The sequence below is a fragment of the Aotus nancymaae genome, unplaced genomic scaffold (genome assembly GCF_030222135.1).
Source record: "Aotus nancymaae isolate 86718 unplaced genomic scaffold, 86718_ANA_hifiasm-v0.15.2.pri h1tg000011l, whole genome shotgun sequence".
NCBI classification, from domain to species: domain Eukaryota; kingdom Metazoa; phylum Chordata; class Mammalia; order Primates; family Aotidae; genus Aotus; species Aotus nancymaae.
Genome location: NW_026988422.1, coordinates 86,863,053 through 86,890,327, shown reverse-complemented (window position 1 = coordinate 86,890,327; position 27,275 = coordinate 86,863,053). Strand labels below are relative to the sequence as shown.

At 44.1% G+C, this 27,275-nt stretch overlaps 1 protein-coding gene across 14 annotated transcripts in view; it reads right to left on the bottom strand.

The window, feature by feature from the left end:
* KLC1 (kinesin light chain 1) overlaps positions 1–27,275 on the bottom strand; it is a 68,559-nt gene that overhangs the window by 22,965 nt on the left and 18,319 nt on the right. For 7 of the 14 annotated variants that reach the window (XR_010342149.1, XM_012471163.3, XM_012471167.3 and 4 more), the window contains exons 2-13: positions 23,589–23,850; positions 20,299–20,529; positions 16,452–16,530; positions 15,709–15,934; positions 11,058–11,145; positions 10,384–10,485; positions 8,542–8,715; positions 8,299–8,398; positions 6,651–6,700; positions 6,499–6,566; positions 2,881–2,989; positions 494–628 (exon numbers count right to left, since the gene is read on the bottom strand). Coding sequence is in view for 12 of the 14 variants with exons in the window: in XM_012471163.3 (XP_012326586.1) it covers positions 494–628; positions 2,881–2,989; positions 6,499–6,566; positions 6,651–6,700; positions 8,299–8,398; positions 8,542–8,715; positions 10,384–10,485; positions 11,058–11,145; positions 15,709–15,934; positions 16,452–16,530; positions 20,299–20,529; positions 23,589–23,849 (1,623 nt within the window). In the remaining 2 variants the exon portion in view is untranslated. Of the gene's footprint in view, positions 1–466; positions 629–2,880; positions 2,990–6,498; positions 6,567–6,650; positions 6,701–8,298; positions 8,399–8,541; positions 8,716–10,383; positions 10,486–11,057; positions 11,146–15,708; positions 15,935–16,451; positions 16,531–20,298; positions 20,530–23,588; positions 23,851–27,275 lie in introns of all 14 variants that reach the window. The other 7 variants (XR_010342148.1, XM_021675239.2, XM_012471159.3 and 4 more) reach the window with 2 other exon arrangements.

Here is a 27,275-nt window from a genome sequence, read left to right as displayed (position 1 = left end):
CTAAGCTGTTGTTTCTGACTTGTTCTTTTCTAAAAACAAATTCCACTTAAATGGCATCTCACCCCATTCTAACAAAATCCAGAGCAGCCTGGTCAGTGAAGTTAGGAGCACTGCAGTTAGCAATGAAATGGGTGAGTTAACAAAGTGAGTTAGTTATCTGCCACACTGATCCCGATATTACAATGAAACCAGATAGGGATCATGCTTTAAATAGCCAGGACACTCAATCAGCATTTAAGTGCTCAAAGTTAAGCCAAACAGCTTTCATGGATTCCTGAGAAGAAAATTACCACTTTAAACAAATAACAGACTTCAGTATTAGCAGAAGTGAAGAACTTACAGAAAGCTTAATTGGCACTTAATTTGAGAAAAGCAGAAGGTCTAGCACATGAGACAGGAGGAAGGCCTGGCAAGCGCCACTGGGGGGTGCCTCCCGGAGCACGTGCCCGCTGTGTACTGTACTTACCCCGTTCCACTCTACGCTCATACTCACTTCCTCCCCTCCGTCAGGGCCACTCTCGTACTTGACCACGTCCACGTTGAGGCTCTCACGGCTCCTGCGCTTCTCCATGTTCTCAGGGTCATTGAGCACTTCTGCCACCCTCTGTTTGTGAACATTGTCAAGACCCTGTGAGCCAGGCAGGGGAAAACGGTTTGACCCATTAGCACTTAAGATTTTCTCAGGTATTTCTGAGATGCTTAAACTTCGCTAGAAAAAAAATACCAGTTCTTAATCTCTGAAGGGGAAAAAAATCAGAACAGTGGTTCCTTGGAAGGGGTGAGGGTGGAAGCAGGGAACTGGAGAGAAACACGAAGGACCCCTTAGGGGTACAGTGACGGGGCTTCGGTTGCACAGCGTGTGTGCCCGTGTTCAATTCTTCTGGGTCTATATCTAGGACTGGAATTGCTGGGTCATGTGGTGATACTGAGTTTAACTTTTAGAAAAGCTATCAAACTTCACAGTGGCCGTATTTTACATTCCCAGCAGCAAGACATGCGGGCTCAGTGGTGCAATCTCAGCTGACTCGCCACATCCTCACCAACATCTGCTATTTTCCATTTGTTTTATTTATTTTTTTATTTATTACTGTAATTTTATTTTTTGAGATGGAGTCTCTCTCCGTCGCCCAAGCTGGAGTGCAGTGGCATAATTTTGGCTCACTACAATCTCCACCTCCCAGGCTTAAGCAATTCTCCTGCCTCAGCCTCCTGAGTAGCTGGGATTAAAGGTGCGCAACACTACACCCTGCTAATTTTTGTATTTTTAGTAGAGACGGAGTTTCACCATGTTGGTCAGGTTGGTCTCGAACTCCTGACCTCGTGATCCACCCACCTCGGCCTCCCAAAGTGCTGGGATTACAGGCATGAGCCACCGCGCCCGGCGTGTTTTATTTTTATAACAGCCATTCTAGTAAATATGCGGTAGTATCTCACTGTGATTTCAGTTAACATTTCCAAAATGACTAAAGATGTCTTGAGTATCTTTTCATGTGCTTGTTGGCCATCTGTATATTATCTTCAAAAAAATGTCTATTCAGGTCCTTTGCTCATTTTTTTTTTCTTTGAGACAGAGTCTCACTCATTCTTCCAGACTGGAGTGCCGTGGTGTCATCTCAGCTCACTGTAACCTCAACCTCCTGGGCTCAAGCGATCCTCCCACCTCAGACTCCCAAACAGTTGGGACCACAGGCATGGACCAACACACCTGGCTAATTTTTTTGTTTGTTTTCTGTAGAGACAAAGTATCACTATGTTGCCCAGGCTGGTTTTGCACTCCTGAGCTCAAGAGATCCTCCCGCCTCAGCTTCCCCAAGTGTTGGAGTTACACGTGCTCACCACCACGCCCAGCCCCTTTCACTTTCTTGATGATGTCCTTAGATGCACAAGACTTTTTAACATTGGTGAATCCAACAGATCTAGTTTTTATTTTGCTGTTCATGCTTTTGGGGTCATAGTCATGCTCTTTTATTTTTAATTTTTTTTTAATTTTTGAGACAAAGTCTCACTCTGTCATCCAGGCTGGAGTGTAGTGGTGCAATCTCAGCTCACTGCAACCTCTACCTCCCAGGTTCAAGCAACTCTCCTGCCTTGGCCTCCCGAGTAGCTGGACTACAGGCGTGCAACACTGCACCCGGCTAATTTTTGTATTTTTAGTAGAGATGGTATTTTGCCATGCTAACCAGGCTGGTCTTGAACTCCTGACCTCAGGCAATCTCCCCACCTTGGCCTCCCAAAGTGCTGGCATTATGATTTTTTTTATTTTTATTTTTTGAGATGGAGTCTCACTCTGGCACCCAGGCTGCAGTTCAGTGGTGCAATCTCGGCTGACTGCACCCTCTACCTCCCAAGTTCAAGTGATTCTCCTGTCTCGACCTCCCAAGTAGCTGGGACTACAGGCGCCCATCACAATGCCTGACTTATTTTTGTATTTTTAGTAGAGACGGGGTTTCATCATGTTGGCCAGGATGGTCTTGATCTCCTGACCTCAGGTGATCCATCCGCCTCGGCCTCCCAAAGTGCTAGGATTACAGGTGTGAGCCACTGTGCCCGGCCTCATGCTCTTTTAAACAGTATAACTTTATTTGTTCAAACTAAAATATCTGACATTGGCCAGGTGCGGTGGATCACGCCTGTAATCCAAGCACTTTGGAGGCCAAGGCGGGCAGATCACCTGAGGTCGGGAGTTCAAGACCAGCCTGACCAACATGGTGAAACCCCGTCTTAAAAAAATAATAATAAAATAAAATAAAATAAAATAAAATAAAATAAAATATCTGACATTTTCTATTTCTAAATCAAGTTTTCAATAAAAGTCATGTAAATAAGAACGGTTAAATTCAAAGTTCCCACGGGCTGGTTAAGGACACAAGTATGACTGACCTGTTTACGAGACCTCATGGCAGCTTCTTCTAATGTTTCTGCAGCTTCAAATTTGCCTTGACGTCTATAAAGTGCCCCTAGGTTTTTTAGAGTGGTTGTAACAGTTGGACTGTAAGAAAGCACATGACACACAGAACTATTACACATAAGCTTTGGAACAAGCACTACCAACAGCACATAATCTAGAGGACTAAAAGGCTGATGTTTTGGCTTGAATATATTTTAACTTTCTCTCATACTTTTTTGAAACTATAAAATTCTCAAGAGTTCTTCCATCTCAAGCAGCTCTGCTTCCCATGACCTGGCCCTTCCTGTAAACAGCCCCCGCAGGCCAGGCTAACACCACACTCCATCCAGGCTGAGGTGACTCTCACAGACCACTGGCCACTCTGTTAACAGAAATGTGTGGCCAGGTCTGTGTGATGATCAGCACGCTTTCTCTGGAGACAGAGCTTGGTCTGCGCCAGCAGCAATGAGCAACGGTGCTTTGAATGTTGCTGCTCACATGCTCCCATCTCCCCACAAGTACAGGGGAGAATAGAGCAAAGCAGAATGTCCCTATCAGTGGGCAGTGAGGGCAGAGAATAAATGCTTCATGTACCAGGGAAGCAATACATAGCAGACGGCAGAGAGGGCAGCTATGTTTCTGTGTTCTTTTTTATTTTTCAAACTGTATCATTGGGCTTGATGTTTCTGCATTCTTGATAGAGAAGACTTACTAAAAAAAATTATAAATAAACCTAGATTCAGTTTAGCATAGATAAGTACTTTGAGAGATTTCTTTTCCCTTTCTTACAATAGGCATTTTGGTTATAGAAATAAAGAAGCTATCTTCCATGTCTCTAAAACAATTAATCTATGACAAGTGCTATGGGGACCCTGGAGAGGGTTCAGAGAGTTTTCTGAAAATAGATGAATGGTAGGCTGAGTCTTAAAGGATGAGGAAAGTTAAGGGTGCAAAGACAGCCACTCAGACCCAGGGACAACAGCCATCACAGAGGCCAGTCTGCACAGGCTCAGGCTCAAGACGCAAGGCTCTCGGGCTGGCCACAGAGGGGCCTACACTTCCCTTTGCAGAGGACAAGGCCCCAACGGCCGTGAGGAAAAGGAGTGTGTATGGATCTGTATCCCCACTGCTGTGTGTAACGGGCTGGCTTTCCCAGACCTGCTGGCGTGCTTGCCATGAGTTTGCTGTATGGTTTTTGCCATTAAATAAAAGTACAGAGATGGAACCTAACCTCTCGAAGCCAGATTGTGGGCTCTACTTTCACCCTGGTAATGAGATGTTGAGCACTGAACTGGTAACCAATGTTGTGCTTCCAGCTAATTTTCCCACCAGCACCCATCCTGGGATGTTCATTCTCTTTGTCTCACATCCTATAGGAACCCAGTCGCGGGGGATATCCCCCTGAAAACCGTACTTGGCCAAATGCTGATTTCTTTGGATTAGAGAACTACAAGTCCCCCTGGTCCTGAGCCAGTATTTCCCTTTTGCAGCTGCACAGTAGTTAAAAACAAAGCTAAATGTTCTGGGATGTTCTAGCGTTCCTTGGGTCCCACTGGCGAGTATGGGCTTTCTGCAGAGCACAACCTGCCTCGTGTTGCTTTGGGGACAGTTCACCACACTTGGAAGGGACTGGCCCAGGCTACATCATCTAAACATCCTAGGATTGCTGCAGGTCAGCAGTCTCCATTGGAGAAAAAGATCTTGAATCTGGGTGATGTGCATACAACAGCAGGAAGACAACTGATAACTCAGAAATAGCAAGAGGAGTATGAAATACTCTGTAGGGAGCAAGCTCTTTCTCTTGACTATTGGCTCGCCAAAGCAGAGTCTTATTATAATAAAAGAAGAGTGGAAATGATTAAACAAGAGACAGGAAATGAAATCAAGAAAAAAAATGGAAAGGAAAACAACTCAAAGCACTGAAGGATGAAAACGGTACTATTCGGTACCCGACAGATGAAACACATAGAAAGGCACACACGTCGAACAGGACAGGCAAGAGAATTTAAGAACAAATCATCTGGACAAGTACTATGACTCCCCCAATGAAACAAAATTACCAAAAATCATACCAGAAGGGCATGGCATCCAGAACACACAGAGAAGAGAGCAGATAAATGAGAGGGAACAGATGTGAATTAAAGATCACCAGGAACACATGATTCGAGGGAGAGAACGTACAGAGCAAAGATTCGAGGAAAGAATCTTAAGAAGCCAGAGCGAGCTACCAAAACGAGAACACACAGAGAAGAGAGCAGATAAATGAGAGGGAACAGATGTGAATTAAAGATCACCAGGAACACATGATTCGAGGGAGAGAACGTACAGAGCAAAGATTCGAGGAAAGAATCTTAAGAAGCCAGAGCGAGCTACCAAAACGAGACGCATGATAAAGAAAGAAATGAAGGAGTCTGAAAGAGTTATTTCATATCCTCTTTTCCAGCCATGCAGTAGAAGTCGGATTAAAGTGAATTTTCTTATAGAAAAGTCTCAGAATGGAGAGAAAGTGAATACAATTATGAAACCGTATCAAAGAAAATTCTTGACCATGCCACCCTTTTTAAGAAATCAAACAGGAAAAATAAGAGATTGAAGTTTCAATGCTGTTATGGTAAAATCCTGTCTCTTAAGTGAACCTTTTTTAAATGCTCGTTCTTATCTCTCCCCAGGGTTCAGAGAAGATTCCCATTTATGTTAGATACAGATATATCTGATATATAAGATAGTTCTGTCTACGCCAATTAGGTATTCTGGGGAAATAAAATTAAAAAAATAAATAAATTTAAAAAATAAAATAGAAAAAAAGATAGTTCTGGATTGAAAATTAGCTTAACTATTTTTAGTTGACTGGCATTTGCTCAAGTTGCATATCCTTTCTAATGTTCAGTGTCCTCATCTTTAAAGTGGCAATGATATTTGATAGCATTTTGGAAGGACTATTGTTTTTGTGAAGTGTAGGTATGTATTAGTTGTTTCATAAATGTTAGTTTCTCCACTTGGGAAGACCAGGGTTGGGCAATAGTGGTGAATAAAGAATTGTTCTAAAAAAAAAAAAATTAAGGGCCAGGCGTGGTGGCTCATGCCTGTAATCCCAACACTTTGGGAGGCCGAGGCGGGTGGATCACCTGAGGTGGGAAGTTCACAACCAGCCTGACCAACATGGAGAAACCCCGTCTCCTCTACTAAAAATACAAAATTTGCCAGGCGTGGTGGCACAAGCCTGTAATCCGAGCTACTCGGGAGGCTGAGGCAGGAGAATGGCTTGAACCCAGGAGATGGAGGTTGCAGGGAGGTGAGACTGCGCCATTGCACTCCCAGCCTGGGCAACAAGAGCGAAACACCTTCTCAAAAATAAACAAATAAATAAAGTAAAAGCAATGGCAAACTGCAATTACCTTTGCACCAACCTAATATGATGGTGGGTTTTATACATGTGAATTATCTCATTTGCAAAGTTAGTGGGGTTTTTTAAATTGGAATTTGGGGAAAACACGGGACAGTGCACTTAAGCAGCACTATACGTCAGTCATTTACAAGCTGCCCTTTAGAACAAACACAATTACCTCCCCCTGCTTTTCGGTTCCTCCAGCCAAACGCGATTCCAGACATACCTATCAACTTTGCAGGCTTTGTACCAGCCGCCATACTCTCCAAAAGATGTCCCATCCTTTTGCTTTCCCTAAATTATAACAAATAATTTCAAATGAATAATTATCTTGAATGCAGTATATACAATTTACAAAAAAAAACAATAAATTCTTACTTTGCATTCTTCTCTTTCTTCAGCATGCATCCAAATGGGTTTATTTTCATCTAGGGAAGAAAACACAGCATACAGGTTGGGCATCCCTTACCAAAAAATCCAAAATCTGAAATGCTGCAATGAGCATTTCCTTTGAGTGTCAAGTCAGCACTCGAAAAGTTTCAAATTTTGGAGCATTTGGGATAAGGGATAGTCAACCTGTACTATAAATGAAGGATAACAGAGCCTGCTAAGTAGAATAGAAGTCATTAAGCCTCAGTGATTTTTTTTTTTTTTTTTTATGAGACAGAGTCTCGCTCTGTCGCCCAGACTGGAGTGCAGTGGCACAATCTCTGCTCACTGCATCCTCCGCCTCCTGGGTTCAAGTGATTTTCCTGCCTCAGCCTCCCAAAGTGTTAGGATTACAGGTGTGAGCCACTGCACCCGGCTTGTTTTTTTTATATGATCCTTGTTAGATACTACTTCTTACAGAGTGGACAGATTAGGTTCATACTGAAGGAGAAAGTCTATGGAAGACAGAACTGGACACCAAGCAACAAGTAAGACACAGATAGCAGAATCAATGTTCTGAGACATGTGAGCAACTGTCAAGACACCCCAACAAATGCTAGGGCCCTATAATGAAACTTCTAAAATGCTAGCTGCTCAAATAGCACAAGGGAGTATTCAGAATGTGAGCACTAAACAAAAGCATTAAACAGCAGTCTAAGAAAAAGTAGTAAGATGTTGGCAGCAAGAGTAGAAAAGACACAAATCAAGGCCGGGTGGGGTGGCTCATGCCTGTAATCCCAGCACTTTGGAAGGCCAAGGCGGGCGGATCACCTGAGGTCAGGAGTTCGAGTCCAGCCTGGTCAACATGGTAAAACCCCATCTCTACTAAATACACAAAAATTAGCTGGGTGTGATGGCATATGCCTGTAATCCCAGCTATTCGGGAGGCTGAGGCAGAAGAATCACTTGAACCCGGGAGGCAGAGGTTGCAGTGAGCTTAGGTCGCGCCACTGCACTCCAGCCTGGAAGACAGAGTGAAACTCCATCTAAAAAAAAAATAAAATAAAATAAAAGAAACAAGAAAAAAAACCCATACAAATTCATATTCGTTTTAAGTCATCTTAACTTCTCAGAACACTAACAGATACTACTCATCCAACAGACCCATGCCATGGAGGAGAAAGCCATGTTAAAAATAATGTTTACAAAAAATATTTTTATGACTGAAAGGTGCTCACACTAAAATTGTAAATAAGCAGTATACATGAAGATATGGGCAGTATGGTTTGAAATCTATAAACAAAAGGCACAGAAGGAAAGACAGATATTAAGAATGTGAGGCGATGGATTTGGGTGATTCGCATGTCTCATTTCTCCGTGAATTCGGTAGGCTTCTAATGAAGACATGCTATGGGTTCTGGGCACTGCAATCCTAGTCTAACTGCTTCTCAGCTACGGGACCTCATACAAGTCACAGTCTGTGGTGTCTAAAATGGGGTAATGTTTGACCCGTTGCACAGGACTGCTATGAAAGTTAAGCGAGATCACACATTTCAACTATTTAGCTTAGTCATATACACAGTTACGTGCTTAATAAACAATATTATTATTAGTCATTACACGATTAAATGCACTTGAAACGGAGTATATTTCTTACCATCTACAGAACCAAACTCCCTTTCATGTGCACGAGTGAGAATTTCTTTGTACAGTGTTTCTGCCTGCTTGAACTTTCCTTGCTTCAGATAGCAGGATGCCTTAAAATAAAATAAAATATTTAGTATCTTTTGGAGGTAAACAAAGCATACATTTTAGTCTACTGTTAAATTATAAAGTATTTGGACTTGGGAAGAAAGCACTCCTGGCCCCCTCCCTAGTGCTGCTGTGCCAGTCAACACACCAGGTTATTTTTCGTCTTAGCCACGTTGGGGTCATCAGGTCCCAGTTTTGTCTGGTAGATCTCAAGGGCTCTTTGATAATAATATTCTACTTCTTCATACTTGCCCTGGTTCTGGCACAGTAAGGCCAAGTTATTTAACTGCTTGGCAACATCGGGGTGATCCTTCCCCAAAACCTGGGAATAAAAAACAGTGTATTAGAAACACTCATTCTGCTACCATCCAATCATCCATTCTCCACCCTACCGTCACATTAGGATCTTCCTCAACATAAACACGACTGTGCCACACTTTCAGACTTAAATCTTTAACTGGCTTCCCACGCCATGTAGTAATAAAATAACCAGAATTTATCGAATTCTTACTCATGAGGGGAGGGAAGGAACTGTGCTAATTTTCTTTAGCTGTGCTAGGTGGTTTAATTCTTGTAGTAATCCTTCATGGTAGGTACAAACCATTATTGGGCACATTTTGAAGAGAAGGAAAGTGGGCTTTGTAAAGGCTATATGAGTTTCACTGCCAGGTTCTGGAAGAGCCCACAGCTGTTCCAGTTGCTCAGGACATTCTTCTTCTAGCCCTCCCCACTAGCAATGACTTATCCTTCAGGGTTCTCTTCGGTCCCCCTCAAAAGGGACTTCCCTATACCAAATTAAGGGAGACCTCACTCCACCTCACCTAGTGAACTCACAAGCACATCATCTGATTGTTCTTTCTTTCTAGGAATCACTAAAGTACCTTGAATATTCTTTATTAAAATGTAAGCCTCAAGAGTGCAAATTCTTTGTCTCTCTTCTCCACCAACGTAATCTCAGCATCTAGAAAGGGGCCTGGCACACAGATGGATGAATAAACACTAACCTCCTCCCTCAGTACCTTGAACAAGTGATGAGTTCTCTCTGCTCTGCGCCTTTACACACGTGGTCCTCAGGAAGGCACTCTCTACTCCTTTCTGCATTCCCTACCTCTTCCTGCCTAGAACACTTTCAATGATTATTCCAGATGCAGTTCCAATACTGACCTTCTCTAAGAAACCATTCCCAACACCCCCTGGCTCTGGACCTGGAGGAGCCCCCACTTCATATCCTCCCAGAGCTCTCTATTCTAGAGGCTGATGCGCCACCTGCAATGCTCACATCTGTCCAGTGGACTGTGTCCTAGTGGGAGGGACTATATCTCTTATCTGTAAATCACCAACTCTAAACAGGGGGCTCTAAATGAATGAAAGGGTAAAATATATGAATGAATTTGGCAGATATCTTATATAGTTCCTAATCGTTAATTTGATACTTTTTTGCTCTCCCTGACTTTGACTCCAGACTAACCCAAATTCGACCATTCTATTTCAGAAATATCATGGAGATTGACAGCATGATAAAATACTACCTGTATAATTTGATATGGAGCCCCTTTTTATTTTCTCTCCCCCAATTCCTTACCATGTGGCTCAAAATTAACTGATAAGAATCACTGATAAATAATCACAAAAAATACCAGGTTAAAATACTGTTTGTGTGGCTGGGTGCAGTGGCTCACACCTGTAATCCCAGCACTCTGCAAGACCAAGCAGCAGACTACGAGGTCGAGAGATCGAGACCATCCTGACCAACATGGTGAAACCCTGTCTCTACTAAAAATAAAAAAATTAGCTGGGTATGGTGGCACATGCCTGTAGTCCCGGTTACTCGGGAGGCTGAGGCAGGAGAATCACTTGAACCCAGAGGTGGAGGGTGCAGTCACCTGAGATCACACCACTGCACTCCAGCAGCCTGGCAACAGAGCGAGACACTGTCTCAAAAAGAAAAAAAAAAAAACTCAAAGAACAACACTGCCCCTTTCTTTTGTACCTTTTCTCGGATTTCCAGCGCTCTTTTACACAATGGCTCTGCTTCTTTGTACTTCCCTCTTTTACCATAAAGGACTGCAAGGTTATTCAAAGTCGCTGCCACCTGCCGACACAGAGAAAACCACTAAGAATGGTAAATGATAACCAAATAGAGCACATTTATACACCACACATTCATTACACTCAATCTATACAGTAAAGCATTCTTAGTTGGATAAAAGAATATGACTTCAGTGAAAGGAAAAGCAGAATTCACTAGAGTATAAATTATACAAAGTAACCCTGCAGAATACTAACATCAACAATATAATACTGACTTCTTAAAAATTTCCCTGGAAGCCACAAAGCCAACCAAAACAGATCCATAGGCAAATCTGACCAGATTTTAATTAAAAGACAGTATAATTATTCGGAAAAAAATTTCTAGAAGGACATGCAATTTGATTTACAATCAAAAAATATAGTTGGTGATCCATTTGGGGGGGTCATAAACAAATCAGGTGTGCTCTGGCTTGTCACTGGCACTGAGTAAGTGAAGACCTCCTACCTGCACCATCTAGGGAAAAGGCAGCGCTTACACTTTCCCTGTTGAGTTTAACAGTAAAATGAGTTGGATCAAAGAAATATATGGGAAAAATAAAATGTAAAAAGGAGGAAAGAACTGGGTATACAAACCGCAGGGTGATCTTTGCCCAGAGTTTTCTCACGGATAGCCAAGGCATCATTCAGTAGGTTAGCTGCATCTTTGTATTTATTCTGATCCCTAAATGGAAACACAAACATTAAGTGTTTTAGGTAAGTGTTTCAGATGTAGATCACTATGGCTTTTTTCAATGTTATTTCCAACTACAGAAATAAAGTTAAGCTTAAACTATTTAAGAAAAACACCACAAGCTCACGTGTGGGTAAAAAAGACTGGAAGGAAATCCATAATAAATGGACTGGCAAGGTTAGCTCTGGAATCAGACCTAACTAGCTCCTGAACTTAACCTTCCCATCTAGGTCACTGGGAAAATAACGTCCCCACAACACTGCAGTGTTGCTGTGCCTATGCCAGCTGGCCAGCATAGAATAAGTGCAACAATTTAGAACAATGGACCAAGCTCGCATTTGCTATCAGACAGAATTAATGCTAGTGTCTGAGCTTGGGCTCTGCCAGTTAATGGCTACATGGCTTTGGGTGCATTACGTGACCTCACACAGTCCCAGCCTTCCCATCTACAAAGCAAGTACACCATCTACTGCATGGTCTTGCTGTAAGAAGATGACATGGTACATGTATATTTAAAAAGCCTTTTAAAAACAGTGAACAAAAGTAAATATATTGTAGCGTCTGAATTTGGTACCCAATCTGCCACCATTTTCCTGAGTATGGAGGAATGAAGAATCTTTCTTGATTGGGGTAAAACAAACACCCCAGAACCAGAAACTCTCAGTTTAAGTGTGCTACTCACTACGGATGGGGCTGAAAACAAGTACTTGCTTTTGGGACTTAGCACACATCTTTCTCAATTGAGTAGTAAAACTGCTAAGCAAGGCTTTGCCCTGCAGAACACGAGAAAGGCTGATAAGGCTTCCAGAACCTCTGAAGCACACTAATTCTGGCCAAGTATCAATCTATTGTTGTTTCTTCTTCCATCCTATTACGTCCTACTGTAAGCTGCCTCAAATGTTTTGTGAAAGTCAGCAAATAGAAAATAGAGTTCCCAAAAGTAGTGGCCAGGTACAGTGGTTCACGCCTGTAATCCTACCACTTCGGGAGGCCAAGGTGGGTGTACTGCCTGAGCTCAGGAGTTCAAGACCAGCCTGGGCAACACAGTGACAATCTGCCTCTACTAAAATACAAAAAATTAGCTGGGCATGGTGGCGTGCACCTATAGTCCCAGCTACTCGGGAGGTTGAGGCAGGAAAACTGCTTCAACCCAGGAGGTAGAGGTTGCAGTGAGCTGAGAGCACACCACAGCACTCCCGCCTGGGCGACAGAACAAGACTCTTCTCAAAGAAAAAAAAAAAAAGTAGTAAACATGATTTGAAAATAAGCTACCTAAAGCGTTATGAGAATTAAATGAGGCGGGACACAGTGGTTCATGCCTGTAATCCCAGCACTTTACGAGGCCAAGGCAGGTGGATCAACTGACATCAGGAGTTCAAGACCAGCCTGATCAACGTGGTAAAACCCTGACTCAACTAAAAATACAAAAATTAGCTAGGCGTGGTGGTGAGTGCCTATAATTCCAGCTATTTGGGAGGCTGAGGCAGGAGAATCGCTTGAACCTGGGAAGCAGAGGTTGCAATGAGCTGAGATGGTGCCATTGCACTCCAGCCTAGGCAACAGAGCAAGACTCTGTCTCAAAAAAAAACAGAATTAAATGAGATGAGGTAAACCAAGCAACTTCTGTAAACTATGACATATTATAAAATGTCTGGGACTATCAATTAGCAATGGTTCTCAGGTGTGGTCCCAAACCAACAGCAGTCACCTCAACTGGAACTTATTAGAAACCCAGACCTACCCCAGCCCTGCTGAACCAGGAACTCTGGTATGGGACCAGCACACTGTGATCTGTTAAATCAAATAGGCTTAAGAAGCCCACCAAGAACTCAAATTCAAAACAAAAACAAAAATAGAACACTAAAGCATTAATATCCTAACAGAAAAATGTGCAAGGTAACAGAAAATTCACAGACGGATACGAATGACTAAAACTACATAATCAAAGAAATACAAATTAAAACACAACACATACTCTATCTCCACCAAGAAAACAGAGCCCCCCACCTCCAGGGTGAAGCCCGTACGGCAGGAGCATGGGAAGGTACAGCCTTTCTGAGTGGCAGTTTGGCAGCAGGTGCCAAGGATAATAAAATGTTTATACTCTAACCTGTCTTAGGAATTTAATCCTAAAAAACGAAATACATGGCTGGGCGCAGTGGCTCACACCTGTAATCCCAACACTCTGATCACCTGAGGTCAGGAGCTTGAGACCAGCCTGGCCAACATGATGAAACACTGTCTCTACTCAAAAATACAAAATAATACTGGGACGTGGTAGCAGGCACCTGTAATCCCAGCTACTCGGGAGGCTGAGGCAGGAGAACCGCTTGAACCCAGGAGGCTGAGGTTGCAGTGAGCCAAGATCACTCCATTGCACTCTAGCCTAGTCGACAAGACCAAAATTCCATCTTAAAAAAAAAAAAAAAAAGAAAGAAAGAAAGAAATCCAGGCCAGGTGTGATAGCTCAACCTATAATCCCAGCACTTTGGGAAGCCAACGCGAAGATCATTTGGAGCCCAGGATTTTGAGACCAGCCTGGGCAACATGATGAGACTCCATCTCTACAATAAATAAATCCAAAATCTTGTAAAGATCAGTATAATATTAAAGGCAAAAAAAAAAGCTTAGAACTGTGTGTCCTTTAATACAAGAATGATGAAGTAATAAAGCTGGAAGGGAGAATACTGAATATGAATACATACGTAGCTACTAATTTTTTTCCCAACATCTACATGGGTCAACTCTCACACTATAATGTTAGGGGGAAACACAAGATTGATGGAGGCCACAACATCCCCAGCACCCAGTAGTCATGTGTGTGCCCATGCACACTGTGCACAACAAAAACCTAGTTACGCTACTTAACTCATTTATATTAATAATCTCTAGTGCTGGCCAGAAACTTTCATATGTTGTTAACGGGCATGTAAGTTTAAGATACAAAAAAAAAAAAAAAAACCTTGCCAAACACAGCAGTTCACACCTGTAATCCCAGCACTTTGGGGTGCTGAGCTGAGCAGATCACTTGAGCCCAGGAGTTCGAGACCAGCCTGGGCAACGTGGTGAAACGCCATCTCTACAAAATATACAAAATTTAGCTGGGCGTGGTGGCGCATGCCTGTGATCCCAGCTACTCAGGAGGCTGAGGCGAGAGGATGGCTTGACCCCAGGAGTCAGAAGTTGCAATGCACCATGATCGCGTCACTGAGCGAGGCCCTGTCTCAAAAAAAAACAAAACACCTTTTTGGAATGAAATGTCTCAGTCTATTAAGAGCTATATGCAAATACCTGTGACTAAGAAATTCCTACAGTGAAAATATGCAAACAACTGGCTAGTCGCCGTGGCTCATGCCTGTAATCCCAGCACTCTGGGAGGCCGAGGCAGTCGGATCACTTGAGGTCAGGAGTTCCAGACAGCCCAGCCAACATGGCAAAACCCTGTCTCTACTAAAAATGCAAAAGTTACTTGGGCAGGGTGGCGCACACCTGTAATGCCACCTACTCAGGAGGCTGAAGCAGGAGAACTGCTTGAACCCATGAGGCAGAAGTTACAGTGAGACGAGATCACGCCACTGCACTCCAGCCTGGGTGACAGAGCCAGACTCTGTCTCAAAAAAAAAAAAAGAAAAGAAAATATGCAAACAATCTCAACATCCATCAACAGGAAAACAGTCAAAAAATGTCTAGAATGTCCACAAAACAACCCTGATGCATAGTCATGGGGGTGACCGAGCTGCTGACAAACTACAGAGCCAAAGGGCACGGCCTCATTTTAAATAGTGTTGTTAAAACAGGGGGCGCACTTTCTTTTTTGTATGTTTTTCTTCTTACCAACTTTCAAAACTTCTTTTTAAAGAACTCACTTATGCATACAGATGATTATATTAATGCATTTCTCTTCTAGAGAAATGGGCCCTGCACTCTCCTCTTCCTCCACGTCTTCATCTTGGCTCAGGTTCCCATCGCCACACCCCCACAACCTCAATCCTGTCCCAACAGGACGCCCTGCCTCCACCTCCAGCCCCAGCCCCCAACTGCATCCTAGGCACTGAGCCAAAGGAACTCTTCTACCACACAACACAGAGCCCACCGCTCCCCTGGGCAGCCTTCAGCAGGGGTGAAAGGGTTAGGGGAGTACACGAGGGTCAAAGGGCAAGTTGAATCCTGGATTCCAAAAGGAGATACAGTGCACCAGGCCTCGGAAGGCAGGAAGGACACTGCCAGGCCAAGTGGGAAGGCTATTTAGAGAAAAGCCGCTGCCTACAAGGGTCTTGCGGAAAAGGTCAAAACAGCTTCGTTTGGCCAGAGTGAGGAGTACACCGTGGGCTATCCTAAACGGGCTGAACTGAATGCTCACCGGCAGCATCTGTTCTGATTTGGTGATACCCTTCCACAGAACTTGCTAAATATTTTTAACTTAACCCATTTAAAGAGAAGTGGATATGGTTGAAAAGTAGTTTATACAGATACATAAAAATATATTTTAAGGTGCAAGATGGTTAAAAACATTGTCTCCAGGTAAAATTCAGTAGATAAACAAAAGTGACTAGCCTGTACACCAAGGCCAGGATGTTAAGCATGGTGGCCACGTCCGGGTGGTCGTGTCCTGAAGTCTTCTCCAGGTCCTCCAGGGCCTGCTTGCAGAGGGGCACGGCTACCTCGTAGCGCCCCTGCGAGGCATACTGGATCACCAGGTTGTGGAGCGTACGCAGCCGTGCAGGAATCTCGTAGCCGCCCTGTTGGGCAGCCGCGGCTGCACTGCTGTGCTGCTGCTGGACTGCACCGAGAAAGTTGATTTCAGATGAGTTTTTAAAGAAAATTAACCAGATGAGTCAGTTTCTTTAAAATTGTCTTTACTAGCTTTGGTTAAAGTTAGCACGCGGCCCCTAGTGCTATTTAAATCTTTTCCTAGTACTGCCTGGGCAGACACGTTAACAGTAGTGACTGTGGTGTCAGGGATGGCACCATGGCCACTCAGCGCCATGAGACTTATCTTGGCACCACGAAACAAGCAGAACAAGTAATTCTGATTTCTTTACCCCATAAGAACCTGCAGATCATGCCCGAACTGCACATGCATGTTGCTGTATCCTAGGGTCTTGCGCTAACATATTCCTGTATTCCAACACATAACACAAATTATTTTGGAAAACAAAAGGCAACCCTGCTGTGGGGGTGCTTCCTCCAGGCAGGCTACACGCACTAAAGCTCCCAGTGATTGCTATGACTGTGTTCTAGGGGGAAAACACCTCTCTCCTGGACTCGGTAACATGCCCACATCACCCATCACTCACTTCCTTGCCCTGGGTCGTCTTCATCATTGGGGAAAAGGTCATCCAGAGGCTCTTTGGTAGAATCGGTGTCTTTGTCCTCCTATAAAACAGACCCAGGACAATGCTTCATCTTACAAGTACTATACATCCTGTCCTGAAAATCTTCAATATTAAATACATTTTAATGAAGAATCTTACAAAAAAATACCAATTTTTAACATCAAATGTAGGAGCGCCCACAATTTGGTTTATCTAACATTTAACAGGAGTAATGAAAAGCTTGCTAGACTAGAACACAAACACCTAAAGGCAGACCACAGTTGGACGAAATGGGCCATAGCTGCATTTCTATGCCTCAGATCCTTCTCCTGTGCTCTGAGGGAGGTCTAAGAGAGCTGGGAAACCCTGACTCAAAATAAAATCTTACTTGGGAACCAAATATGTAGAAACAGATTAAAATCGTGCATCTCTGATCCCCAGAGAATTGGAGGGGTTAGATTCCTCACCACCACAATCGGCTCCAGGGCAGGATCCCTGGGAACAGTCTGAAACTCGCAACTTTAAAGGCCTGTGCCCATGTTACCCCACATATTGCTGATTAGTCAAAGAAATAAGATCAGAAACTACATAACGGAAAAGATAGGTAACAGCCTGAACAGTAAGAAATTAGCTTAATCGTGGGGCAGATGAACACTGTTTGGCTCCAGAAGGGAAAATGTGATAAAGACACATTGCTTTTAGAATATTCCTGTCTGGGATGCATAATCCAAGCATTAGACAAACCCCAACTGAGGAATGATGGACAAAGTAACTGGCCTGCATTCTTCAAAGACACCAATGTTAAGAAAGACAACCACAGACGGAGGCCCCATCTCATGTGAAAGGCTACTCCAGAGATGTGACAGCTGCATGCAAGATGTGAACCTGAACTGCCCCGGGACAGAGTGAAACAATGCCATGAAGGGCGCTGTGGGGGCAGTTAACAAAAGGGGAGCAGGAGCTGCAGAGGAGAGGATATGCTGGGTCCGTGTGCAACTTCCTGAGTGCCCCTGGCTCCGGACTGCCACAGGAGAACCCCTCACCCTAAGGAAAGATGCCCAGCAGCAGTAAGCGTCCATGGCACATGCTATGCCACTATGTGAACAGGGTTCAGAAGAAACAGGTACTCATAAGTACTCCTGGAAAGGCAAGGAGAATCAGGTCATTGGATGTTTTCTCCAAATTTAACATTTTTTCAAAATAATAAATTTTAAAATTCTCCAATTGTACGAAACCAGCTTTCTTCTTAACATCCTCCAATGTCCCAGGTCGATCACTGCTGGCACTGACATCTGCAAGTACTTACATTTCCACAGCACTCTACGGCAGCACATCTTTTATTTATTTGTTTGTTTGTTCATTTATTTATTTATTTATTTATTGAGACAGGGTCTCCCTCTGTCACCCAGGCTGGAATGCAGTGGCATGACCTTGGCTCACTGCAACCTCCCAGGTTCAAATGATTTTCATGCCTCAACTTCCCAAGTAGCTGGGACCACAGGTGTGTGCCACCATGCCCAGCTACTTTTTTTGTATTTTTTTTAGTAGAGATGGGGCTTCGCCATGTTGGCCAGGCTAGCCTTGAACTCCTGACCTCAGGTGATCCGTCCACCTCGGCCTCCCAAAATGCTGAGATTACAGGCATGAGCCACAGCACCTGGTCTGGCCTTAATTTTTCTTTTTTTTTTTTTTTTTTTTTTTTTTGAGCGAGAGCTTCACTCTGTTGCCTAGACCGGAGTGCAGTGGCATGATCTCGCCTCACTGCAACCTCCATCTCCCAGGTTCAAGTGATTCTCCTGCCTCAGAGCCTCCTGAGTAGCTGGAATTATAGGCACGTGCCACCACACCTGGCTAATTTTTGTATTTTTAGTAGAGAGAGGGTTTCACTATATTAGCCAGGCTGTCCTCAAACTCCTGACCTCAGGTGATCTGCCTCCCTAAGGGTTGGGATTATAGACATGAGCCACTGTGCCCAGCCACATCTTTTAAATCAAAACATTTAGTTGGCCCCTGACCTAGAGGAGATGTGAGGGAGGAATATGGTAAGCCTCTTGAAATAGCGTGCTATCAACTGAACTGGGTCCTCAGCAAATTCCTATGTTAAAGCCCTAATCCCCAATGTGATGGTATTTAGAGATGGAACCTTTGGGAGGTGATAAGGGTAAGATGAGTTCACAAGGGTGGGGCCCTCACGATGGGATTACAGCCCTTAAGAGATGCCAGAGAGCTAACTCTCTCTCTGTACCATATGAGAACACAGAGATGGTGACAATCTGCAAGCCAGGAAGAAGGCCCTCACCAGAACTGGATCTTGCTGGTACCCTGATATTGAACTTCCAGAACAATGAGAAAATAAATGTTAAGCCACCCAAGCTGTGGTATTTGTTACAGCAGCCCAAGCAGATGAAGGCAGCGGGGAAGTGCAGGTTTGCCAGTGCTATGCAAAAGACTTTCAGTAGTCTTAGGATGGGGATTCGAACCAGAGACACAAATGTGGACCTCTCTGATATTCTGATCATGTCCATGAACATGTCTGGCACCATATAGGTATTTAAAAAACGTTAGTTCCAAATGCAATGTGGAACACTGGACTAGGTCCTAGCATAGAAAAGAGATACTAAGCGGAAGGCCTGGTGACATCCAAACCAAGTCTGTGTTTTAGTTAACAGTAAAATATTGATGTTAAGGCCGGGCACGGTGGCTCACACCTGTAATCCCAGCACTTGGGGAGGCCAAGGCAGGCGGATCACCTGAGGTCAGGAGATCAAGACCATCCTGGCTAACGCAGTGAAACCTGTCTCTACAAAAAGTACAAAAATTAGCCGGACGTCGTGGTAGGCACCTACAGTTCCAGCTACTTGGGAGGCTGAGACAGGAGAATCGCTTGAACCTGGGAGGCAGAGGTTGCAGTAAGCCAAGATGGGGCCACTGCAATCCAGCCTGGCGACAAAGTGAAACTGTTTCAAAAAAAGTTAACTGAATCAGAAATAAATGCTGAATGAAAAGTAACTCAGACTAGGATAAACATCCAAATAGTGTCAACAGAGAAAGAAGGCGGCTGGGCACAGTGGCTCCCGCATGGAATCCCAGCACTTTGGGAGGCTGAGGTAGGTGGATCACTTGAGGCCAAGAGTTCAAGACCAGCCTGGCCAAAACAATGAAACCCCATCTCTACTTAAAAAAAAAAAACACAAAACTTAGCTGGGCGTGGTGTCACGCACCTGTAATCCCAGCTACTTGGGAGGCTGAGGCAAGAGAATTGCATGAACCTGGGAGGTGGAGGTTGCAGCGAGCCGAGATCAACTACTGCATTCCGGCCTGAGTGACAGAGCAAGACTCTGTCTTAAAAAAAAAAAGAAAGAAAGAAAGAAAAAGAAGAAAACCAAGTTCCTTCCTTCCATTGCAGATACAGGAAGATAAGCTGGCAAGGGAGGCCAAGGGAAGGATGAGAGATGTGGCAAGAGAGCCAGGTGGTGTCTGGGGGGTCAGGGAAGTTTCCAAGAGAATGGCAATGCCAAGAGCACCATGAGGGGCAGAGAGCTTGCCCAGAGTTCAGATTCAGATGGCTGGATTGGACCACTGCTAGACCAGCAGCTGACAGCATGAAAGCCAAGCTGCAGAGGGGCAAGGAAGCTCTAGAGCCGAAGCTGGGGCAGACCTTGTCGAAGGTAATGGTATCTCTCTGGACTGTGGTTTATATTTACAAAGCATTTTTGCATGTTCTGGTCAATGTTCTAACACGAAAAGAATACGGCAAACAGAACCTCTATGACTTGTCCTGGGACTCTATTTTAAACCTCAGTACCACATTTGCTACAGAGCCACTCACAGATGGGGAAATGTCATCATCGTATTTTTTTAGCTGATTCATAAACTCCAGATGCTTCTTCTCCTCCTCCAGTTGAGCCACAGACTGCTCACTCTTCTGCAGTTTCTGCTGCGTGTTGGCCAGTTCATCCCGTAGCCACTGATTCTCCTGGCACAGACGACGAACCTGTGCACGCAGTTTCTGTTTCTCAGACTCCACAGCATTCAGGTGATTTGACAAAGCCATCATAACCTGAGCAGACAGAAACACGTGCAGCACTGTGGTACGCCGTCCAGCAAGAGTCCCTCCCACCTGTACGAGCAATCTGTGGCTGCGGCTCTAGCTTACTCTCGCAGATATTTTCTCCAAAGTACATGTAAGTACAACCTGCCGTTTATTTCTCTTTTCCCATTCAGCTAGAGACTACATAACAGGGTATGATAAAGAATACCACATGCTCTGAATGCCTACCAAAAATACCGATTTTTTTTAAGAGCATGTCAAATGGACCAGCAATGAAAACAAAGCTACCCTTCTGATGAAACTGTATTATTTTGCTTTCTAACAAGATAGCCTCAACATAATTTTTTATAGACCTTGTATATACACATGCATGTATGTACAGAGCGCAGGTTGGTAAAGGGCTGGAGGTGGGGGTCAGAGAACGGTCCACATACAAATCTTCTTCCATGTTCCAAGGTGAGAGAAGACGTCTCTGTAGCTAACAAGAGTAAGAATGCACTGGTGCACTCATAAGCTTATGCTTATGTCATAAAATCCAGGGGCCACTCCAGGCCTCTGGCTATAGAGTCCTCACTAGTTTCTGGAACAGACCAGCATGAGGCCGTGGCAAGTTCCTAGAACATAAGAGTGGAAAGAGCTGGGAGGAGTTGGCTGGCTGCAATCTGTTCTCCCTTTAGATCATATATCTGCCCTTCCCTCTCATAATATAGTAAACACATTATTACTCTCCTAGGTTTAAAACCTGAAATTCCAGAAGATGGCATTTTTCTTCCTTCTTTTTTTAAACCTATTATCTGTGACACCTAAAAAGCAAATTTAAATTCATGTCACCTGTTTTGATAACAGAATTTGAGAAATACTAGGTTCACAATATCCAAACAAAGCTACAGTTCTGCAACTCAAGTCTGTAACATGGTTAGAATGAAGTCTCTAAAATCAGGGTTGGGCGGTCACTTCCTCTATGAAAACAGAAACTGTTGACCAGCAGCAGCCCCTCTCTTCTGCTCCATTCACTCACTAAACTAGAGAAAGCTAAGAAGGAAAGAAGCCAAGCTTCAGTATATTTAATTTTACCTAAGATATGCTGGCAGAGCCAGAAATTATCAGGAGAGAGAATTTAAAAACCTAGATGTGGCCGGGCGCGGTGGTTCACGCCTGTAATCCCAGCACTTTGGGAGGCTGAGGCGGGCGGATCACGAGGTCAAGAAATCAAGACCATCCTGGTCAACATGGTGAAACCCTGTCTCTACTAAAAATACAAAAAATTAGCTGGGCATGGTGGCGCGTGCCTGTAATCCCAGCTACTCACGAGGCTGAGGCAGGAGAATTGCCTGAACCCGGGAGGCAGAGGTTGCGGTGAGCCGAGATCGTGCCATTGCACTCCAGCCTGGGTAATAAGAGTGAAACTCCGTCTCAAAAAAAAAAAAAAAAAAAAAAAAAAAAAACCTAGATGTTTCCAGTGTTTTCATCTCCATGTCAAGCATGATATTATAGAAACAAAGTTTAGTTGGCTGGGCGTGCTGGCTAACACCTGTAATCCCAGCACTTTGGGAGGCAGAGCAGGGCGGATCACTTGAGGTCAGGAGTTCCAGACCAGTCTGGCCAACAGAGTGAAACTCCGTCTCTACTAAAAATACAAAAATTAGCTGGGTGTGGTGGCACATGCCTGTAATCCCAGCAACTCAGGAGGCTGAGGCAGAAGAATCACTTAAAACCAGGAGATGAAGGTTGCAGTGAGCTGAAGGAAGTCATGCCACTGCACTCCAGCCTAGGCAACAGAGCGAGACTCTGTCTCAAAAAAAAAAAAAAAAAAAAAAAGTTAGTCAAAGACATCAAACAATCTGGGCCCTGGGATTGCAGAGACCATCACCCACTGGCCAGTGTCCATTCTCCCTTTCTTCCTTAGGCTTCAGAACCTGCCAGTGTTTAAGTGGGAAGACAATATTCCCATCTCTCACTCACCCAGGTACAGCCATCAGGTTCTGGCCAATGAAATGTAAGCCCTGCTGTACACAGTATCAAGGAAGTAGCCTTCAAGGAAGAAGGCACATCCTTCCTTTCCTTCCCCTGTGCTAGAAGAAAGCCATGAGGCTGCCACTGGAGCTCACTCTTGATTCCCAAGAAGGCTGCCAAGGTGTAGTGTGGCAGATGTTAGGAGCCTGAGTATCCCCGATGACTGTGCAGCTACAGAACCTGTCCAGGATAGTATACCTCAGTATTTGCTTGACAACCATCTTGTGGTTTAAGCCAGTTTTTGTTTTTTGATACTGGCAGCCAAATCAAATCCTGAATGATATACAGCAGTATCCACTATTTTGGCTCTGCTTTTAAAAATTCAGGTAGGTCGTAAGGTTAGGAGTTCGAGACCAGCCTGGCCAAAATGGTGAAACCCTGTTTCTACTAAAAATACAAAAAATTAGCTAGGCATAGTGGTGCACATCTGTAATCCCAGCTACTTAGGAGGCTGAGGCAGAAGAATAACTTGAACCAAGGGGGACGGAAGTTGCAGTGAGCAGAGATTGTGCCACTGCACTCCTGGGCAATGAGAACAAACATCATCTCAGAAAAATAAAAATAAAATTCAGATAGGCCCAAATCAGTAGTTATTTATGAACATACACAATACACATAAGTGGATCTGGTTTTTGTGGGGTTTTTTTTTTGAGACAAAGTCTTGCTCTGTCAACCAGGCTGGAATGCAATGGCGTGATTTTGGCTCCCTACAACCTCCACTTCCCAGGTTCAAGTGATTCTCCTGCCTCAGCCTCCCAAGTAGCTGAGATCACAGACGCCCACCACTAGGCCCGGCTGATTTTTGTATTTTTAGTAGAGTCAGGGTTTCACCACATTGGCCGGGCCGGTCCCAAACTCCTGACCTCAAGTGATCCACTTGCCTCGCCCTCCCAAAGTGCTTGGATTACAGGTGTGAGCCACTACACCTGGCTTGGATCTGTTATTCTATAACTATCTTTCCTCTTCTTCAGTGAAAGTGCTTATTTCAAACAAAGTCTCCATTTTTCCAAATCATCCAAAGTTCTTGACAACATCTGAGTCGTTCTCACTCGTACCTGTGCCTCACTCAGGCCAAGCTCCAACATCTCCAGTGACTTTCTGATCATGTTTGATTTCTCCTCCACCAAGTTACTTTCATCATCTTTCTTCAAACACTTCAGTGTCTCCAGTAAACTTTGTAAAATGGAATTGTGCTCATTCTTCAAAGCCTCCAGCCCCTGAATTACTTGCTTTGTCTTAGAAATAATTTCATCCTGCGTAAGCTTCTCCAACTTGTCTTCCTTTATGTACACCATTGTGGACATGTTGTCATACATTCTGGAATTTAAAAAGAAAAAGAAATTAGACCCTTCCTTATGGGTTTCATTTCTGTTACATCAAGTAAACATAAAAAATTTTTAATTAACATTTTTAGGGGAATAATAAATATGCACATTTGTAATTTATGATCTTGAAATACTACATTCTGCACAGTTTCTGTTTTTCCTTTGCAGACACAGTTAATTACTTTTCTGGTTTATGTCTGAATTCTTTTTTATGACAGCAACTGAAATTAATGCCAAAGATTAAAAGCATCAAAACATCTAAATGGCACTTCCAAAACACATAGCCTCAGTAAACAAAATTTGTTCTCAGAATGTCTGCAAGCCTTTTTCTCTTCTTAATGAAATGCAGAAAGAACGCTAAACTCTTGGTAACCTGTTTAACTGGACAAAGGCTTGAGAAGGAGTCAGACAGTTGGAGGAAGAAAGAAAAACCAGCCAAAGCACATGGAACAGGAAAAGCAGCAGGGAGGAGCAGACCCGGAAGACACAGGGCGCCAGGGACAGGAGCAGAATGGTCACTGGGCGGCAGGCTCACAGATGAGGAGGGCTCAGCGAAGCACCGCCAGGGCCAGGCCCAGGGTGACATGATGCAGTGTCCGGAACGGGCTTTCAAACATCAAGTTAGAAAGAAAAGGGGGAGGAAAAGGGCATATAAAACAGTATCACTGGGCCAGGTGCGGTGGCTCACGCCTGTAATCCCAGCACTTTGGGAGGCCGAGGCAGGGGGATCACGAGGTCAAGAGATCGAGACCATCCTGGTCAACATGGTGAAACCCCGTCTCTACTTAATACAAAAAATTAGCTGGGCACGGTGGCGCGTGCCTGTAATCCCAGCTACTCAGGAGGCTGAGGCAGGGGAATTGCTTGAACCCAGGAGGCAGAGGTTGCGGTGAGCCGAGATCGCGCCATTGCACTCCAGCCTGGGTAACAAGAGCGCAACTCCGTCTAAAAAAAAAAAAAAAAATACAAATATTAGCTGGGTGTGGTGGCACATGCCTGTGGTCGCAGCTACTCAGGGAGCTGAGGCATGAGAATCACTTGAGCCCGGGAGGCGGAGGTTGCAGTGAGTCAAGATCGCACCACTGCACTCCAGCCTGGGCAACAGAGCGAGACTCTGCCTAAATAAATAAATATAAATAAACAAAACAAAATCAGCTGGGTGTAACGGTATGTGCATGTATTCCTTGCTACCCAGGAGGCTGAGGCACAAGGATCACTTCAGTCCAGGAGTTTGAGGTTACAGGGAGCTATGATGGTACCACTGCACTCTAGCCTGGGTGAAGGAGCAAGACCTTGTCTCTTAAAAAAATTCAAAAAAAAGGCAGGGACTTGATCTTGTAGAATTCCACAGCATCTAGGGACAACCCCTGGTCCAGACAGTTCATGTGGTGAATGGACGGACTGACATATGCTGGATGACGGGAAGAAAGGCCAAATCAGCAGATACAGACTACGCATTCCAGGATTTGGGGTGAAGCTATGAGTGCTTGAGTTAGGGTCATGTTACTCTCTGCATTACCAATTTTACACTGGAAAAAAATGATTTTTTTTTGGCATAAATATGAAGATTAAATTCCTTGTAAAATTTGGAAGTTGTCTGTAGGACTATTCAGAAATCGACCTCCACTCCACTAACAAAGAGCCCAGAAAACAACAAAAGATCAAAGGCCGGCCAGGTGCAGTGGCTCACACCTGTAATCCCAGCACTTTGGGAGGCCGAGGCAGGTAGATCACGAGGACAGGAGTTCGAAACCAGCTTGGCCAATGTGGTCAAACCGCGTCTCTACTAAAAATACGAAAATTAGCCAGGCCTGGAGCGCTTGCCTGCAGTCCCAGCTACTCGGGAGGCTGAGGCAGGAAAATCGTTTGAAGCCAGGAGGTAGAGGTTGGAGTGAGCCAAGATAGTGCTGCTGCACTCCAGTCTACGCAACAGATTGAGACTCTATCTCAAAAAAAAAAAAAAAAGAAAAGAAAAGAACAAAGGCCACTCCTCTACCTGACAGTAAGTTAACTGTTGGTATCTATTTAACATATGGCTCTCCAGCTTCACTGCAGCAAATCCATGCTGTGTGCCAGGCTGGGAATATATTGCTCAACAATACTGCTGCTCCATAAGGGACCTCATCCATACTGTTCCACAATCTATCCCCAGCCTGGCACTCAATACACATTTGCAAAATGAGTGAAAGAAACACTTAAGGACCAATTTTCAACAAACATAATTAAACTGCACTAGGTTACAGTACTGATCTGAACATCTTTGAGGTTCCTATGAGTGAAGGGAAAGGTCTTCAGGAGGAGGAAAATAAAACTTAAGGCCTGTTTTTCCACCCTGACAGCACAGTATTTATGTATTACATCCAAATGATGCAACATATATTATTTCATCTTTCCCAAACTAGCAGATGCGAGTGTTTTACTAAAACTTACTCTGAGCTAAAGCCCTGGAATGTACAGATGAATAAGGGCCTTGCCCTTAAGGACATGTGAGCTAGCAGAAGACAAGCTACACAAGCAGGTGCACAAAGACCTGAAGGCCCAGGGACAGAGGCTGTGCAGCAGAGCACAGCAATGGGAGACAATGGCCAACAGAGACAAAGGCCAGACAGAAGAAACTACTCCCAAGGCAAGCCAGTATTATTAAGTAGCACCTCTCAAGGTTACTAAAATTGTTAAGGGCACTGCCAGCTCAGGACAAAAGGGGAGCTGAGGCAGAGGTGTGACAGCGCCCATTGCTGGTGAGCAGCTGCTCATCACTGCGGAGCCAGACCCAGTACCAAGGATAGAGGAATAGCGCGGAGTGAGAGCATAAGAAACGGCCCCCCAAGTCACGGTGGTATAGATCATGCGTCACTTACTTCTTCAGAGGGAGACACAGTGGCATATATATTTAGACTTGACACCTCTGGTCACTTCCAGGCTAAACCATTATAACCAAAGACAGCTTATATAATAAACAGTGCCAAGGCAACTGGCTATTTAGAAAAAATAAAGTTAAACTCCTACCCTTACTATATACTAACATAAATTCCAGATTAATAAATTTAAAACACACACACAAGAAACTAGAAGGAAATACCAGGCAAAGGTCTATATGCATGTAGATCAAACTAAAGATCATTCTATGAACAAATGGCATAAAACTGTAAAAGACTGACAAGTCTACTTAAGGTATTTTTAAAGTTTCATGCAGAAACAAAATACGTTTCTGAGGGAACACTATTTCGTAGCTAATCAAGATGAAGAATTAAAAAGTATATAGGCTACCAGCCCATGGGCTAAGTTACAGATTACATTGATTTCTGAAAGGTAAAAATTACTCAAAATCTAAGTTGATGGCTGGGCGCAGTGGCTCACACCTGTAATCCCAGCACTTTGGGAGGCCGAGGCGGGCGGATCATGAGGTCAAGAAATCGA